Source organism: Pleurodeles waltl, chromosome 7, assembly GCF_031143425.1.
Source record: "Pleurodeles waltl isolate 20211129_DDA chromosome 7, aPleWal1.hap1.20221129, whole genome shotgun sequence".
In the NCBI taxonomy this organism is placed as follows: Eukaryota; Metazoa; Chordata; class Amphibia; order Caudata; family Salamandridae; genus Pleurodeles; species Pleurodeles waltl.
This window is the reverse complement of record NC_090446.1, coordinates 1,025,153,952-1,025,172,889: the sequence shown is the minus strand read 5'-3', so window position 1 is coordinate 1,025,172,889 and position 18,938 is coordinate 1,025,153,952. Positions and strand designations below refer to the sequence as shown.

The 18,938-nt window shown below is 41.8% G+C and overlaps 1 protein-coding gene across 1 annotated transcript in view; it reads right to left on the bottom strand.

The window, feature by feature from the left end:
• Positions 1-18,938, bottom strand: part of LOC138245863 (ATP-binding cassette sub-family A member 9-like) — a 2,236,336-nt gene that overhangs the window by 674,960 nt on the left and 1,542,438 nt on the right. The window contains exons 28-29 of the mRNA XM_069199841.1: positions 18,035-18,126; positions 10,578-10,698 (exon numbers count right to left, since the gene is read on the bottom strand). Coding sequence (XP_069055942.1) covers positions 10,578-10,698; positions 18,035-18,126 — 213 coding nt within the window. The remainder of the gene's footprint in view (positions 1-10,577; positions 10,699-18,034; positions 18,127-18,938) is intronic.

Genomic DNA, 18,938 nt, shown 5'->3' with positions numbered 1-18,938 from the left:
CCTGTGGGCTGGGACAAAGGCAGCTGCTGCTCTATTCAGAATCTACTTGGAGACAGACAGGCTGAATCCACACTTCCAAGTTAGCAGAGTCTACTTTCCAGGTAAGGGAGAGATTGCTTAAAAAACAAACACTGGAATACTGCTGGGCGTGCACTCTGAAATCAGGCTTTTTTAAAGGCAAAAAACATGCAGAGAGACAGTTTTTAAACACAATTTAAATCACAGAAACAGATTAAAACATTCTCCTAAAAACACACTCTGAAAGATGTATGTAGCCTTTTTACTTAGAAGACAAAAAGGGGGGGGGGGGTTTATGTGCCACAAACTAGCAAGGCAATTCACACAGTCACGGCAAAAACAAATTAAAAAAAAATATCACTTTAAAAGAGGCCAGGCTGCCTGAAAACACAGAGAGTCCACAGTAAGACTGACACAGGTAGCTGAAATAAACACTTTTGAACAAATAATACTATTTACCCAGAAAATAATCTCAGGGCTCCTTACCTAGGTCTTTTTTGCAATCTTTGAACACTGGGCTGTATTAGGACACCGGGAAGATGCTGAGGCTCATAAAATGGAGGTGGCTGTCTTGGGCTTCCCTCTACAAACTTAAGGGGCCAGACAAGGTGGGGGGGAGGCCTCAGGTGCAACAGGGACTCAGAGAGCCAATCAGCTAAGTCCAGTCCCTGTGGGCAGGGACAAAGGCAGCTGCTGCTCTATTCAGAATCTCCTTGGATACAGACAGGCTGAATCCACACTTGCAAGCTAGCAGACTCTACTTTCCAGGTAAGGGAGAGATTGTTTAAAAAACAAACACTGGAATACTGCTGGGCGCGCACTCTGAAATCGGGCTTTTTAAAGGCAAAAAACAGGGGGGAGACAGTTTTTAAACACAATTTAAATCACAGAAACAGATTAAAACAGTCTCCTAAAAACACACTCTGCAAGATGTATGTAGCCTTTTTACTTAGAAGACAAAAAGGGGGGGGTTATGTGCCACAAACTAGCAAGGCAATTCATACAGTCACGGCAAAAAATAATTTAAAAAAAAACACCACTTTAAAAGAGGCCAGGCTGCCTGAAAACACAGAGAGTCCACAGTAAAACAGACACAGGTAGCTGAAATAAACACTTTTGAACAAATAATACTATTCACCCAGAAAAAAATCTCAGGGCTCCTTACCTAGGTCTTTTTGCAATCCTTGAACACTGGGCTGTATTAGGACACAGGGAAGATGCTGAGGGTTACAAAATGGAGGTATCTGTCTGGGGCTTCCCTCCACAAACTTAAGGGGCCAGAGCAGGTGGGGGGAGGCCTCAGGTACAACAGGGACTCAGAGAGCCAATCAGCTAAGTCCAGTCCTTGTGGGCAGGGACAAAGGCAGCTGCTGCTCTATTCAGAATCTCCTTGGATACAGACAGGCTGAATCCACACTTTTAAGCTAGCAGAGTCTACTTTCCAGGTAAGGGAGAGATTGTTTAAAAAACAAACACTGGGATACTGCTGGGCGCGCACTCTGAAATCGGGCTTTTTTAAAGGCAAAAAACAGGGGGGCAGACAGTTCTTAAACACAATTTAAATCACAGAAACAAATAAAAAAAGTCTCCTAAAAACACACTCTGCAAGATCTATGTAGCCTTTTTACTTAGAAGACAAAAAGGGGGGGGGTTATGTGCCACAAACTAGCAAGGCAATTCATACAGTCATGGCAAAAATTAATTTTAAAAAACACCACTTTAAAAGAGGCCAGGCTGCCTGAAAACACAGAGAGTCCACAGTAAAACAGACACAGGTAGCTGAAATAAACACTTTTGAACAAATAATACTATTTACCCAGAAAGAAATCTCTGGGCTCCTTACCTATGTCTTTTTGTAATCCTTGAATACTGGTCTGTATTAGGACACAGGGAAGATGCTGAGGCTCACAAAATGGAGGTGGATGTCTTGGGCTTCCCTCCACAAACTTAAGGGGCCAGAGCAGGTGGGGGGGCGGGGCTCAGGTGCAACAGGGACTCAGAGAGCCAATCAGCTAAGTCCAGTCCCTGTGGGCTGGGACAAAGGCAGCTGCTGCTCAATTCAGAATCTCCTTGGATACAGACAGGCTGAATCCACATTTGCAAGCTAGCAGACTCTACTTTCCAGGTAAGGGAGAGATTGTTTAAAAAACAAACACTGGGATACTGCTGGGCGCGCACTCTGAAATCGGGCTTTTTTAAAGGCAAAAAACAGGGGGGCAGACAGTTTTTAAACACAATTTAAATGACAGAAACAGATTAAAACAGTCTCCTAAAAACACACTCTGCAAGATGTATGTAGCCTTTTTACTTAGAAGACAAAAAGGGGGGGGTTATGTGCCACAAACTAGCAAGGCAATTCATACAGTCACGGCAAAAAATAATTTAAAAAAAAAACACCACTTTAAAAGAGGCCAGGCTGCCTGAAAACACAGAGAGTCCACAGTAAAACAGACACAGGTAGCTGAAATAAACACTTTTGAACATATAATACTATTCACCCAGAAAAACATCTCAGGGCTCCTTACCTAGGTCTTTTTGCAATCCTTGAACACTGGGCTGTATTAGGACACAGGGAAGATGCTGAGGCTTACAAAATGGAGGTATCTGTCTGGGGCTTCCCTCCACAAACTTAAGGGGCCAGAGCAGGTGGGGGGAGGCCTCAGGTACAACAGGGACTCAGAGAGCCAATCAGCTAAGTCCAGTCCTTGTGGGCAGGGACAAAGGCAGCTGCTGCTCTATTCAGAATCTCCTTGGATACAGACAGTCTGAATCCACACTTTTAAGCTAGCAGAGTCTACTTTCCAGGTAAGGGAGAGATTGTTTAAAAAACAAACACTGGGATACTGCTGGGCGCGCACTCTGAAATCGGGCTTTTTTAAAGGCAAAAAACAGGGGGGCAGACAGTTTTTAAACACAATTTAAATCACAGAAACAAATTAAAAAAGTCTCCTAAAAACACACTCTGCAAGATGTATGTAGCCTTTTTACTTAGAAGACAAAAAGGGGGGGGTTATGTGCCACAAACTAGCAAGGCAATTCATACAGTCATGGCAAAAATTAATTAAAAAAAACACCACTTTAAAAGAGGCCAGGCTGCCTGAAAACACAGAGAGTCCACAGTAAAACAGACACAGGTAGCTGAAATAAACACTTTTGGACAAATAATACTATTTACCCAGAAAGAAATCTCTGGGCTCCTTACCTAGGTCTTTTTGTAATCCTTGAACACTGGGCTGTATTAGGACACAGGGAAGATGCTGAGGCTCACAAAATGGACAGGATGTCTTGGGCTTCCCTCCACAAACTTGAGGGGCCAGAGTAGGTGGGGGGGGGCTCAGGTGCAACAGGGACTCAGAGAGCCAATCAGCTAAGTCCAGTCCCTGTGGGCTGGGACAAAGGCAGCTGCTGCTCAATTCAGAATCTCCTTGGATACAGACAGGCTGAATCCACACTTCCAATTTAGCAGATTCTTCTTTCCAGGTAAAGGAGAGGTTGCTTAAAAAACAAACACTGGTATACTGCTGGGCGCACACTCTGAAATCGGGCTTTTTTAAAGGCAAAAAACATGTGGACAGACAGTTTTTAAACACAATTTAAATCACAGAAACAGATTAAAACAGTCTCCTAAAAACACACTCTGCAAGATGTATGTAGCCTTTTTACTTAGAAGACAAAAAGGGGAGGGGGTTTATGTGCCACAAACTAGCAAGGCAATTCGCACAGTCACGGCAAAAACAAATTAAAAAAAAAAAACACTTTGAAAGAGGCCAGGCTGCTTGAAAACACAGAGAGTCCACAGTAAAACTGACACAGGTAGCTGAAATAAACACTTTTGAACAAATAACACTATTTACCCAGAAAAAAATCTCAGGGCTCCTTACCTGGGTCTTTTTGCAATCATTGAACACTGGGCTATATTTTGACACAGGGAAGATGCTGAGGCTCACAAAATGGAGGTGGCTGTCTGCGGCTTCCCTCCACAAATTTAAGGGGCCAGAGAAGGTGGGGGAGGCCTCAGGTGCAATAAGGACTCAGAGAGGCAATCAGCTAAGTCCAGTCCCTGTGGGCAGGGACAAAGGCAGCTGCTGCTCTATTCAGAATCTCCTTGGATACAGACAGGCTGAATCCACACTTTTAAGCTAGCAGAGTCTACTTTCCAGGTAAGGGAGAGATTGTTTAAAAAACAAACACTGGGATACTGCTGGGCGCGCACTCTGAAATCGGGCTTTTTTAAAGGCAAAAAACAGAGGTGCAGACAGTTTTTAAACACAATTTAAATCACAGAAACAAATTAAAAAAGTCTCCTAAAAACACACTCTGCAAGATGTATGTAGCCTTTTTACTATGAAGACAAAAAGGGGGGGGGTTATGTGCCACAAACTAGCAAGGCAATTCATACAGTCATGGCAAAAATTAATTTTAAAAAACACCACTTTAAAAGAGGCCAGGCTGCCTGAAAACACAGAGAGTCCACAGTAAAACAGACACAGGTAGCTGAAATAAACACTTTTGAACAAATAATACTATTTACCCAGAAATAAATCTCAGGGCTCCTTACCTATGTCTTTTTGTAATCCTTGAATACTGGGCTGTATTAGGACACAGGGAAGATGCTGAGGCTCACAAAATGGAGGCGGATGTCTTGGGCTTCCCTCCACAAACTTAAGGGGCCAGAGCAGGTGGGGGGGGGGGGCTCAGGTGCAACAGGGACTCAGAGAGCCAATCAGCTAAGTCCAGTCCCTGTGGGCTGGGACAAAGGCAGCTGCTGCTCAATTCAGAATCTCCTTGGATACAGACAGGCTGAATCCACACTTCCAAGTTAGCAGATTCTTCTTTCCAGGTAAAGGAGAGATTGCTTAAAAAACAAACACTGGTATACTGCTGGGCGCACACTCTGAAATCGGGCTTTTTTAAAGGCAAAAAACATGCGGACAGACAGTTTTTAAACACAATTTAAATCACAGAAACAGATTAAAACAGTCTCCTAAAAACACACTCTGCAAGATGTATGTAGCCTTTTTACTTAGAAGACAAAAAGGGGAGGGGGTTTATGTGCCACAAACTAGCAAGCCAATTCGCGCAGTCACGGCAAAAACAAATTTAAAAAAAAAAACACTTTGAAAGAGGCCAGGCTGCTTGAAAACACAGAGAGTCCACAGTAAAACTGACACAGGTAGCTGAAATAAACACTTTTGAACAAATAACACTATTTACCCAGAAAAAAATCTCAGGGCTCCTTTCCTGGGTCTTTTTGCAATCATTGAACACTGGGCTATATTTTGACACAGGGAAGATGCTGAGGCTCACAAAATGGAGGTGGCTGTCTGTGGCTTCCCTCCACAAACTTAAGGGGCCAGAGAAGGTGGGGAGGCCTCAGGTGCAATAATGACTCAGAGAGGCAATCAGCTAAGTCCAGTCCCTGTGGGCAGGGACAAAGGCAGCTGCTGCTCTATTCAGAATCTCCTTGGATACAGACAGGCTGAATCCACACTTCTAAGCTAGCAGAGTCTACATTCCAGGTAAGGGAGAGGTTGTTTAAAAAACAAACACTGGGATACTGCTGGGCGCACACAATTTAAATCACAGAAACAGATTAAAACAGTCTCCAAAAAACGCACTCTGCAAGATGTATGTAGCCTTTTTACTTAGAAGACAAAAAGGGGGGTGGGGGATTTATGTGCCACAAACTAGGAAGGCGATTCACACAGTCATGGCAAAAACGAATAAAAAAAAAAACACCACTTTAAAAGAGGCCAGGCTGCCTGAAAACACAGAGCGTCCACAGTAAACAGACACAGGTAGCTGAAATAAACACTTTTGAACAAATAATACTATTTACTCAGAAAAAAATCTCAGGGCTCCTTACCTAGGTCTTTTTGCAATCCTTGAACACTGGGCTGTATTAGGGCACAGATGCTGAGGCTTACAAAATGGAGGCTATAGACAAAACTGAAAATACTTCCTGAATTTACACAGTCATCAATAATTTTAGAATCCACAATAAAGGACAACACTCATCAAAATTAAATACTAAGATGACAGAGACAACTAATCAAGCTAGAATATCCAGTTACCACCACTTCAGATGCAATGTGAGAAAAATGAGGGTGAACTGTTAACCACTGGCTACTTATGTGCTTCTTATGTGAAAATCATGCCTGAAACAGTATTAAAAGGCAATTGCAAGAGGCAGTATTATTATTATCAGTTGTGCAGGTTCAATCATACCAAAAGGAAGATTTATAAACTGTTTCCAAGCCAATGAAGAGGATTGCACACAGCGCAGGAAGAAAGATGTCAGTGTCTATAATCTGATTGTCACTTGTCTTCTAATGAACAAATATTTTCATTCAGCGAACATAAAAATGATTGAGAAATATATTCAAGGGAGTACACAGATAGCACTATTTGAGTTCTCCAATTAAATATTTATTTTAATTCCTTACAAATAGACTCAACAGGCCTGTAAATATTTAACAATTATTTTCCTTGCCTCTCTTCAACTACCCGCTTTAGCTATTCGTTCTTTTATGTCAGCTGAAGAGTTCTAAAAAATCTATCATAAATAGTATTAGAACACTGGAATGTTGAAAGCTTCATTGAAGATGACAGAGCAGCAGCGCCCTACATAAATTGGTATAGGCCCGCTGTTCTCAACATTTCAGTGTGCTTTTGCCTTTCCTTTTCCTGTGCCTTTCCAAAATGCATGGATTGGGCAGGGGAAAGCGAAAGTTCAGCATCTGGGCTGTGCTGCAGGGCCCCCCTGAGCCTTCCTCCTCTCTCCTATTTAGCTCAGAGTCTCTGGATCCTCTGACGGAGGGAGAGGTAATGCTGCTCAGCTCCTGGGTCTCCCTGGCTCAGCTGAACAAAAATATCAGTTTAGCCAAGCTGGGGAGAACCAGGGGGTGACTTCAGCCCCCTTTCAGTTATTGCTGTGAATGTTCAACAGCTAACAGCTGTGGCCCTGCCCGTGGCTGTTAGCTATTGAACAATCATGGCAACACCTGTGAACTAAAGTCGTCAGAGTTTCAGTGATTTCAACCCCGCTTGAATGCCAATGCCTTTGTTCTTTATAATTATAATTAGGACATTATGATCTCTAGGAGCAGAATGTTGTAATAGCCTTATAACCTGCCTATATACATGCCATTAAAAACTTGCTCCTGGTATAGCCCACTACAGCAGGCTATAATGCTATATTAAAACATTGGATTGTTAAGAGCTCTACTGATGATAATGGAGTAGCTCTGAACTTATAATGGCTGGCACAAGCCGTCAGCCTCAACATTGCCCTTGTCACAGGTTCAGTTCCTTTTACAACCAGAAGATCCCTCAGCAGCAGGCTATAAAGCTATGGTCTATCTGTCAGCCTCCTAGTCCATACACTTAATTTGACATTTGGAGTTTGTTCCTTCTTTAGTACAGCATTCTTCTGACTTTTTTCTGAGAGATTTTAACATTTGGCGTAATGGGGTCAACAGGTGAGTAAACGAGAATCTAAGTGATGTAGTGGCCTAAGTCAGCTTCTTTCACTCATATAGCTTGCAGCAATCATGATTTAATTTTCACCTCACAAAATCTAGACTCCTACACTATTTCCATAATTCTCCCCTGTGACCAACCACCTTGCAAACCTTTCTCCTTATTGTCAGGTCCTTTTTCTTGTCCCTAGTCTAAAGTCACCAATGAGAACTTTGCCTTAGTTTAAGGCATTCTTCTCACTGTTGTTATTATGCAACCGGACATCAGGCTTATTTGCACACTTGACCATATTGCCCTTCATACCCAAAGTTGTTCCCTAAGAAAAACTCATTGTGCACCCTGATGGACCAACAACCACACAGCAGTCAGGTGGCATTGCAAAAATCTTAGAAAGTCATTGGAAAATGTCCTTTTCAGAAACAAGTGTACCATGACATGTTGAGAACCTATAGGAAACTATGCAGGAAAGCCAAACTAATTATTATGCAACTGTGATTCAAGATGCAGACAGTTCCCATAGATTTTTTTTAAGACTGTGAAACTTTTTCACTACTGTCTCCTCTATCCTTCCTTGACTCTGACTTTCTCTTTTTACTTTGAGTATAAAATCCTAAAGACTTTTAGTTTCTTTAGCTGGGATGTGCTTTTAAGTTTTGTCAGTGAAACATCAGCTACCACTTCACCTACCCCAGGCATCCTCTGGTCTAAATAAGTTTTATCCGATGAGTTTGGATTGTTTATTGTCCCATATACTCATCAATAGATCTGGAGCTCCAGATGACCCTTGTGCTCCTTGGATATGCGATCTGGTGCTTGGCTCTATAGTTCTAGAACTTCTCAGTTGTATAACAATTCTCTGCCTCTGGAAACATCCCCTCAAGCTTGGAAAGAGGGACTAGACATTTTATTATTGAAAAAGACTTTGGCTGATTCTTCAGTCCTTGATAACTAATGACCTATTTTTCCACTGCCTTGTTCCGTCTAATATTTTGAAAAATGAAGTAAACGTTTAGCTCCCTCCTTTTATATAATTCAGTTTTGTTCTGAACGGCATGCAGGATCAAAATGGCATTACAATATCTGTCTGCTGATTGATAAAGGAGGAAATGCAGAGCTTGATTCTTTTTTACTTCATTTTTTACCTTTGGCACATTTTCTCACACCATCCCCTACCAAATAGGCTCCAGACACATCAGATATGAAGCTGTGGACTGGATACTTTCTTATTTGAAAGATGCCAGTTTTTCCACTACTGATCTCAGCCTTGATCTCCGATATGTAGTGTACCACAGGGATCTTCTCTTAGCCCTAAGCTCTTGAAGAACATTTGTTGTGGGGTTATTTTACCATTTATATGGGCACAATATTTTAGCTCTGGGCCTGTGGCCTGTGCCCTTTCACCTAGTTACATATCATTTTTATCCCTCTTATTATTTTAGCAAACCTTCATTTTAGTGGAGATATTTTATTATTTTTTGATCAGTTGCCCTTCCATGCAGAATTTGTTATTAATTTCTTTGCACAACATTTTCATCCTGTGCTCAAACCAAGGCTGCACACAATAGTTTACAGGGTATTGCCGGGTACAAAGAGTATGATGTCTACTGTACACAGAGAAATATGTGTTGTCACATCTGGGCAGTTCTTAGAACATCAGATGTTTTATTATAAAGCACCACACGGCCCCCACCACCATAGAGGACATTCCAGCCAACCTGCCATCTCATGCTACATGTTGTCACCGTAGTTTCAGCTGAAACTCTGCGTCTGCTCTTCATCACTGTGGGAGGACTCCCAGGAGACCAACAGACCTCTTCTCTACCTAGAGCACAGGTATGGGGTTTGGGTCTTTTTCCAAGAAATTGATGGGCAGATTGGGGCTAACACTGCTATTGCTCTCATGTAGAATCTTAGTAGTGCAGCTAGGGATTTTAGAATCACTACTGTGACAGGATGGTGGGACCTTTCCTCTGTTTCACTTTTCTAGTCACCGCTCTAATGATATTGTTTTTCATTATTCTAATAATCACAGTTCATGCCCTTTACGTGGAATGCAGTTGCTTCAATAAACATATCGAACCAAATCTTTCTTCTGTTTGTCTTTGCATGTATGAGATGAGTATAACTGAGAGAAAGGGGTGAGATCTTTTCCACCATGACTTCCCTGAGAGTCTCAGAGTGTCATGTTTTACGCTGCCACAAATCACTTTTACTCCTGGGTTTTGGTGAGCTGCTGCAAGCTAGCCGAAAGGGTTAGGCCGACAGCTGTCAGATGGTGTGGGGTCAGACTCAATCACCCACGCTCGGTGGTGCTACTGCCCAAAATCCAGCAGTCTTGTTCCTACAACAAGAGTCCTACAACACTTTGTTATCCCTCTGGTGGAGCTTTTTCAGAGCTGTCTTTTCCTTGATGTTCTATTTTGATGATAAGCAAATTATGGTCTTCAGTGCTGACAGTTACTCAATCTTCTTCCTCTGTTCTCTATAACATCTCATCTTAGAAATCTGCGTTGTCTGGCTGAAGTCCTCAAAAACCTTGGCCCTACCATCATTTAATAAAACATTATTCACATTTCTCCAAGGAGAGCTCTTCATTCAAGAGGCACTTTTTGCTTAGTGCCCTTCAATTTTGTACTCTAGATCAGCTGACAGAGCTTTTTTCTACTTAGTGCTTAAGTTGTAGAATTCTTTGCCCATTTTGCCTCACTTAGAATGAAATCATCTCAGGGTTTGTAGAGGTTTAAATACTTAAATAATAGGGAGGTGGTGAGGCTGAAAATCAAATGTCTAAGATGGTTCAAAGAGAAAAGGCTTTTAAACTCTCAATTGCTTTATCTCGAAGAGGTACAAAATATACATAGTCTCACTGTTTTGCTGTCTGCTTTTCTTTCATTTAATTTAGGGCTGGACTTTATAATAATATCAAATACCCCCCAACTCAAATATCTGAAGGAAAAAACATATTGAAAAAGTTGTTTAAAAATTGGAGTATAAGGACTAAGACAGATAGTCGGAGTACTGGGCAATGGGTTGTATTGTCATGGCCCCTATTAAACTTATGCTGTTTTGGTGTTTACCTCCACGGTGCAGTGGCCTAAGACAATCTCCATGACTCGAGTTCTTTCAGCTTCAACGCTCTCTTCCTCTTCTTTTGGTTCATCAAGGTTGGCGCACACCTTATCATTCTTTGGAGGAATCCTGTGTGAAAGATAAAAAATACATCTTAATCTTTGCTTTGCCTGATTTGCTTGGCTTGGATATTAAAATGTTCTAAACTGATAATAATGTTAGGCAACCAGAAAAATGTATATATATAATTTTTCGAGCATTTAGAGATTAATGGAAAGTGGCGCTGCACTGAGTGCAGCGCCACTTTCCCTGTGCCCCTTAGCACCCACCTACCACCACCATGTATGCGCCGTATTTAAAATTCAGTACACCATGGTGCAGGGTATGGGGCAATAGTGTAATTTCTCATGAGGCTATTGATGCACTCTGCAGGACTGCAGGAAAATATTGGTGCTACTCCTTCAGAGTACATAGGGCCCCATTCTAAGAATGGAAGGCCTCTTTTAACGCCTGATCTTGAGCAGGCGTTAAAAGTGTCATTAAAAATTTAGCCTAATGGGGGAACGCCCCCTTTGCATACATTATGCCTGGTCAGGCATATTGAAATGAAAGGGGAACAGAGTTGGGCGATGCGGCGAGGGGATTCTGGCCTTGTTGGGGTCACATTAACGTAAAAAATAATGACATTAGTGTGCCACAAGGTTGAGCTAGGGGCTTATAAATTTGCTTCTAAATCTTAAAGCCAGGCGCAGCATTCTTTCCATAACTTTTAGGTATTCTTGATAACTCTACCAGAAAAGGTAGTGATGTAAAGTAAATATTTCAAGGTGCCGGCAAGGCAACATATTGACATGGAAGGTCACTAATCATAATAACTAATATTCTATAACCCACTGTTAGAAATGGGGTCTTTGGTAGGCAGTCAGGTTATCCCCTGTCCAAGCAAGGACCCTCACTCTAGTCAGAGTAGGTCACACACAATCCAAATTATCCTGTGCCCATCCTTTGGTAGCTTGGCACTGAGCAGTCAGGCTTAACTTAGAAGGCATTGTGTAAAGTATTTGTGCAATAAACCATACAATACGCAATATAACACCACAAAAATACACCACACAGTGTTTAGAAAAATATATAATTTTTATCTGGATAAATGGAGGTCAAAACAATTAAAGATGAAATAAGCAAATGTAGGGTTATCACTAAAAGTGATATAAAGTGTCTTAAAGTTAAATATTACTGTAAAAGCAATAAAAAGTGACTTAAGTTCTCCTAGAAACAACAAGTGTCTCTTGCAGGGCAAGGTACCTGGTTTGCACTGAAAAATCCTCGCAAGGGACCGCAGAGGAGGAGGTGCGTTGAGAATGGTGAGTATGTGCGTTGGTTTCGCCCCTTCGCACATGGACTTGCGTTTTTATTTTCCACGCAGGGAAGACGTTGCATCGATTTGCGGCATGCGGACTAGGATCCTCTTCGGGTTGTGGGGTTTTCAGACGTCCCGGGGACGATGCGTGAAATCCTGGGAGTGTGGAGCGAAGTCACAGGGGCTGCGTCGATTCTGGTAGGCGATGCGTGGAATTTTCTTCTGCAAGGCAGGCGCTGTGTCGATTCCTCTCAGGAAGTTGGGCGGCGTCGTTGTGAGTCGGCTTGCGTCGATCCAGTAGGGCCATGCATCAAAGTTCCGGTCGCGTTGCTGGCGCTCTGTCGATCTTCTGACGCGAAGTCGGGCTCGTCGTTCCGAACTCGGCATGCGGTGAATTTTTCAGCGGGAATCGGCTATGCGTCGTTCTTGGCAGGTGGTGCGTTGAATTTTCACCTCAAGGGGATTTCAGTTGCAGGAGAGAAGTCTTTTTGGTCCCGAGACTTCAGGGAACAAGAGGCAAGCTCTATCCAGGCCCTTGGAGAGCACTTCTGCAGCAAAGCAAAAGAACAGAAAGACAGCACGGTAACAGCAAGGCAGCAGTCCTCGTCAGAAAGCAGTCAGGTGAGTCCTTTGGGCAGCCAGGCAGTTCTTCTTGTCAGGGTACAGGTTCTGGTTCAGGGTTCTTCTCCAGGAAGTGTTTGAGGTGGTAGGGCAGGGGCCCTGTTTTTATACCCAAATGTGCCTTTGAAGTGGGGGAGACTTCAAAGAGTGGCTTACAGGTGCACTAGGTCCCCTTTCAGTTCAATCCTGTCTGCCAGGGTCCCACTAGGGGGTGTGGCAGTCCTTTATGTGAAGGCAGGCCCGCCACCCTCCCAGCCCATGAAGACCCATTCAAAATGCAGATGTATGCAAGTGAGGCTGAGTATCCTGTGTTTGGGGTGTGTCTGAGTGAATGCACAAGGAGCTGTCAACTAAACCCATCGAGATGGGGATTGTAAGGCACAGAAAGATTTAATTTCAGAGAAATGCTCACTTTCTAAAAGTGGCATTTCTAAAATAGTAACATTAAATCCAACTTCACCAGTCAGCAGGATTTTGTATTACCATTCTGGCCATACTAAATATGACCTTCCAACTCCTTTCAGATCAGCAGCTACCACTCAAGCAATGTATGGGGGCAGCCCCAATGTTAGCCTATGGAGGGAGCAGGCCTCACAGTAGTGTAGAAACTAATTTAGGAGTTTTACACTACCAGGACATGTAAACTACAAAGGTACATGTCCTGCCTTTTACCTACACAGCACCCTGCCCTAGGGGTTACCTAGGGCACACCTTCGGGGTGACTTATATGTAGAAAAAGGGGAGTTTTAGGCTTGGCAAGTACTTTTAAATGCCAAGTCGAATTGGCAGTGAAACTGCACACACTGGCCTTGCAGTGGCAGGCCTGAGACAAGGTTAAGGGGCCACTGAAGTGGGTGGCACAATCAGTGCTGCAGGCCCACTAGTAGCTTTTGATCTACAGGCCCTGGGTACATATAGTGGACTCTACAATGGACTGATAAGTAAATTAAATAGCCCAATTGGGTGTGATCCAATCTTACCATTTTTAAAGGGAGAGAGCATATGCACTTTAGCACTGGTTAGTAGTGGTAAAGTGTGCAGAGTCTAAAAACCAGCGAAAACAGTATCTCAAAAGTGGAGGGAGGCAGGCAAAAAGTTAGGGGTGACCACCCTAAGGCTGTCAGGTCTAACACCCACCAAGAGAAGGGTGCTGGCTTAACCAACCAAAATTTTCTGTGATCTCAGAATCCATGCTAATCACCAGCTGTTTTGCTGGAATAAGTGCATGAATGAGTGAACTACTGAAGATAAATAGTGCTAAAACGAACCAACTCCCCTCAAAGCCCATGAATTCTGCTTCTATGTTCACCATGTTGGGTACCGTTTCGAAATTATATAGACCACAAAATGGAAATAAATAACTTTAAATGGTGCAGAAGGTCATTCCAAATGTTAGAACATCTACAAATAATGTCCTGTGCCTAGAATTTACCTGGAGATGCAAACCTAACACATTTCCTACTTCTATTTAACATTGGTTTGTTGCATTTTAAAGTACGATACTTTGGGATTTCAAGGGCGGTTTAAAGAATTCTGATGAAATTTCCACATCTGAAAGCAAAATATATTTTTGTGTCAGTAGTGTAGATGCACATTTGTTTATCTGCGTGCAGCCTTTTGCACTTTTTTGTGTTTTTCAAACTTATTCTGTGCTAACATTAGTTATGAAATGTGGCAGTTGTTTGTTGAGAAGGACTTTAATTCCGGCACTAGCTGTGTCTAAAACATTCTGCCAGACTCGCACCAGGTCTTTGCCCCCAGCATCCTCTTTGCCATGCAGTTGCTGGGTGCTGCTGAACAGTTGTCTGTCACCATCGCTCAGTTTAAAAATAAAAATATCCATTTTGGGGTAAATTGCAATTTTGATAGATCATGTCTATGGGCCAAGTTCGCAGAGGGCATTTATGAGTGAGTGAGCTAGGACTCCTGTAGGATTGCTTCACATACTCATAAATCCAATTCACATACGAACGAACAAAGATCTCTGTCCTTCCTATCCCTCATGTGTGCAGAATGTCTACATTTTAGGTGTAAACGTGGGCATGCCAAGAGGAAATGGCCGGAAATTTTGGTCTGTGAACTGCAAAGTTGGAAGAAAGGGAAACTTAAGAAGGAGCGAAAGGAGGGACATGCAATTGTAAAAACCCCTAGAGAAACGGCTACATAAATGTAAGTCAGCTAGACCCACATCTCCTCCAGTAGTAGTAGAGCCAAAACAGGGTTAAATCTACTCTTGTCAAGCCTAGGCGTAAGTCACACATCACTCATTCACACCACACCATACTAAGGGTCATATTTATACTCTGCACTGGATTTGTGTTATGTTTTTGACGCAAATCTGGTGCAAACTTAACTCCATATTTATATTTTGGAGCTAGACAAGTCTAGCGCCAAAATATTGGAGTTAAAGTCATTTTTTGCCGGTGGAAAACTACCTTGTGTCAATGAGATGCAAGGTAGGCGTTCCTGGGCATAAATGACTCTAAGGCCCTAGCGCCTTAGTTATCCTCCCATGAAAAAACCACGCATGGGAGGAAGAGGTCCTTAAACAATGGCGCTAAGCCTGCTTAGCGCCATTATTTAATGCCTGGGTATGGGCAGGCGTTAGTGGACCGGTGGGCCTTTTTCCATGATCAGAGACCGTGGAAACAGCCCACAGGTGCCCTCCCTGCCCCCAGGGACACCAGCACCCACCTGTACCCACACCTGGAGGACACCTAAGGATGGGGGGACCCCTCCCAGGTAAGTCTAGGTAAGTATTTTTTTTTTTTTTTACAAAGTGCCATAGGGGGCCTAACTTGGACCCCCCTACATGGCATTGTGCCGAATGGCTACGACCAGGGGACATAAGTCCCCTGGGCATGGCCATTGGACTGGGGGGCATGACCTCAGTCTTAACAGAGATAAGAGTCATGTCCATGGGGTTTTAATGTAAAAAAATTACACTAGTTTGGGCAGGGGCATTTTTTTTGTCTCTGCCCGTACAAGCCTCATCCTCAGATGCTAAACTCCCTGTTCCCTCTACGCCTCCCCCCACCCGGCTAGCGTCCTTTTCTATGACGCTTGCCAGACCTTACCGCCAGCTAGTGTCATACCATAAATATGATGCCCGGCTGGCATCTTGGTATGGCGCTAGTCGGTGGTAAACTTTTTGACTCTGAACTGCATTAGCGCAGTTCAGCGTCAAAAATTATAAATCAGGGCCTAAATTGGTATCTCCTAAAAAACAACAGAGGCACAGAATAACAGTCAACTCAAAGACCTACATTTAAAAGAAAAAAAAAACTGAAAAATGGATATATACATGTTCATATTGCATACTCCCATATTCATATTTTATAAATATATAAAATAATAATAATAATATGAAATAATAATGGTCATAAACTTAAACATTTCAGACATGTATATAAATCATATTATCAAAATGTAAAGAATGAATGTAGTAGTCATGTAAATATAAACATTGCAGATGCCTATACAAATCACATTACCAACATGCATGATAGATGCAAATACAGACAATTACAAACATGTTCATGAATTGTAACAAAAAACATACTGACTAGTCTCACACTACTCAACATCTAACACTACTCTACACACACTCAAGGACCCATCATAACAAATTACATGTCCCAAACAAACACTCACACAAAACATAACAAAGCAATAGCAAGTTTCCGGTTGCAGAGCATCTTACCGCACAAGCGGAAATTGATAGATTTCAAGGTGCGGGCTCTAATTGTGCATTTCCAGCAGTAATATTTGTCGTGTGTGATGTTTGTCAGATGTTTGCTGTTTCTGTTTTCAATAAACAGGACAACATAGCATAGACAGATTGCATTTCGAGTTTTATTAATCTTTCTTCTTCATGCAAAGTGCCGGAGACCCATTTAATTACTACTACTAGGGTTATATCTCCATCCGGAGATTACCACCTAGACTCTGGCATAAACCTACGTGTAGAAATTTCCCCCTGTATATTCACCTTTGTGAATTGGGCCTTGTGTGCTGTAAATCTTTTGCACAGTGACTCAAAATGTAAATATGTAGAGACAGAGTGAAGTAAAAATGTTCGCACTGGAAACATGCATTTTCATATGTCCAAAGTGTATATTTATGACAAAAAGCTACAAAACATATTTCATTGGGTAACATGGATTAAGGGTGTTTACTTTGATAGGAAAATGCTATCAAAACCAATTTTCTGCATCTTTGTAATCGTTATACCTCTGAACAAATAATTGGACTGGTCAGATTATTGTTTGCATGCAGTGCTTAGCCCATTTTTCAAAAATTAAATAATATAGTCTGACCCAATTCAGAGGCAGTGATTAATAAAAGTATTACCTTTCTGACTGGCCTCCCCAGTTTCACACCTATGCGTACACTAGGAAGTCACATTATGGGTTAGTGCAACAAAATGTAAGAACAGGCAAAGGGTGGGGAAATAAATCCCCCTTTCGTTGTCATTCAAAAATGATTCTACTAAAATTGCAGGTGTTTTACAGGGGCACCCAAAAACATCTAAAGCAAGATAAAAACCTCTAAACAATTATGTTATGCTAGAATTGTGCATAGTAAAATTATATTTTACAAAATACAAAAAACGGTTTTTAGTATTCCTTCAGAAAGATTAATAAACTGAAAATTAACAATAAGGATTAAATAAAGCAAGACATTTAAAAAGCAAGACATTTCTGTTTGTGTAAACGGCACTGAAATAATTGAAAATAAGGCACACATTTAAGTGAGATCATAATATGACTTTTCCTAAAGAAGCATGTAAAAACAGTTAAATATAATTTGTTTCTCTAAGAATCCTTCATTTTTGTTTCTTAGAATGAATATGTTTTATTATATTTCAGATAGCAATACTATATGCTATGAGCGTGGACAGCACATGATGCTTCAGGATGGTCTTCTTCATATTGCCGATGCCCACTTAGACCCCCCAAAAAGGGTCTACACATAACAGATGAGATAATTAAAAGGTTCGCACTGATTCAGGCCCTGCTCTTCCAAATAATACTGCTTACAGGTACAGAACTGAAATTGCAACTTCTGTTACTGAGGGTCAACACAACCTGAGTCATTAAGCAAATAATTGAGAGCACCAAGGCAATTTCACGAGTCTGCAGGGCCTTTGTACCACCAGTGGTTGGATTACCATTGGTCAAAGGTGAAATGCTCTTCGTTGAGTTACAGATATGGCATAGCGTTTTCATTTCAGTGTTCTTCATGTTAATTTTGTTTCCTTTTATGTTTTTGCATTGCTTTGCTTGTGCACTTCTACCTCTGGTCCCTACAGATCATATTAGTGCTTTGCAAATCCTTATTAATATACCTTAATTAACAAAGCCTGAATCCCTCACCAAACATTACTGCACAGACAAATAAGCACACCAAGATAATAGTTGCACATTTTTCATTAAACTTGTAATTAAATCTAGTCATTCAAGTAAATTTTACTGCACAAACCTGAAAACTGGATCTCCTTTGAATAATTTCTTTCCATATCTCATCTCCAGACACCTCAGAAGTAATAAGAATATGATGCAATGCAGGTAAGGCTAGAAGCAATAACAAGAGAAAAGCCCTTAGTGCTATTAGTAGGAAAAATGGCACCCAACAAGTTTGCCAATATCTTCGAAACCCAAAAGTGCACTACATGGTGTCACTGAAGCAAAGAGATAAGAAAGCATAATAGGTGTATTTGTACAGTGCATGCTCACACCTGCAATGCCTGCTGGCGCTATTGCCAGACGATGGGTGTTTACTGTTATCCAATAAAATGGTGTTCATATTATCTACTTTAGAAGGATAAAAGGCCCAGTGGGCCTAGTGGAGTCTGAATCAGTGATCATTGGATCAAACACGGATGCCTGGAGTGGAAGCTTTAGACCACTGAGATGCCAGACCTGGCTAAACACATACTCTCTTGTCACAATAACAATTCACACATTTTGCTTTATTTCAACTCCGAAATTTCAATTAACTCTGCCCTCTATTTCTAAGAAGATTGTGTTTGCTCACTTTTTACACTCACACTTACCAGTATTTTTTAGCAGATGTTACTGTGGGAGCTAATGTTAGTTGTGCATAGTACTCCATTTTTTGTGGTTGGTGTTATATACATCAGGCACAAAACTGAACCTGACACAATTAACATTTGCACAATGGACTTTTAGTACCTAGCTTTTTCAACCAACTTTGAATGACTTCCTTAGTTATAGAAATAGACCCTATTTCATGCTTCCCAGTAGCCCCGCTCAGCAAAACACCTTCTCCTGTCTCCCAGACACCGAGTACAATGCAAATATACTGCCAAGCAGATGGGAAGCCCCACCTTAGCAGAACATTGACCAAACAACCCTGAGTCATG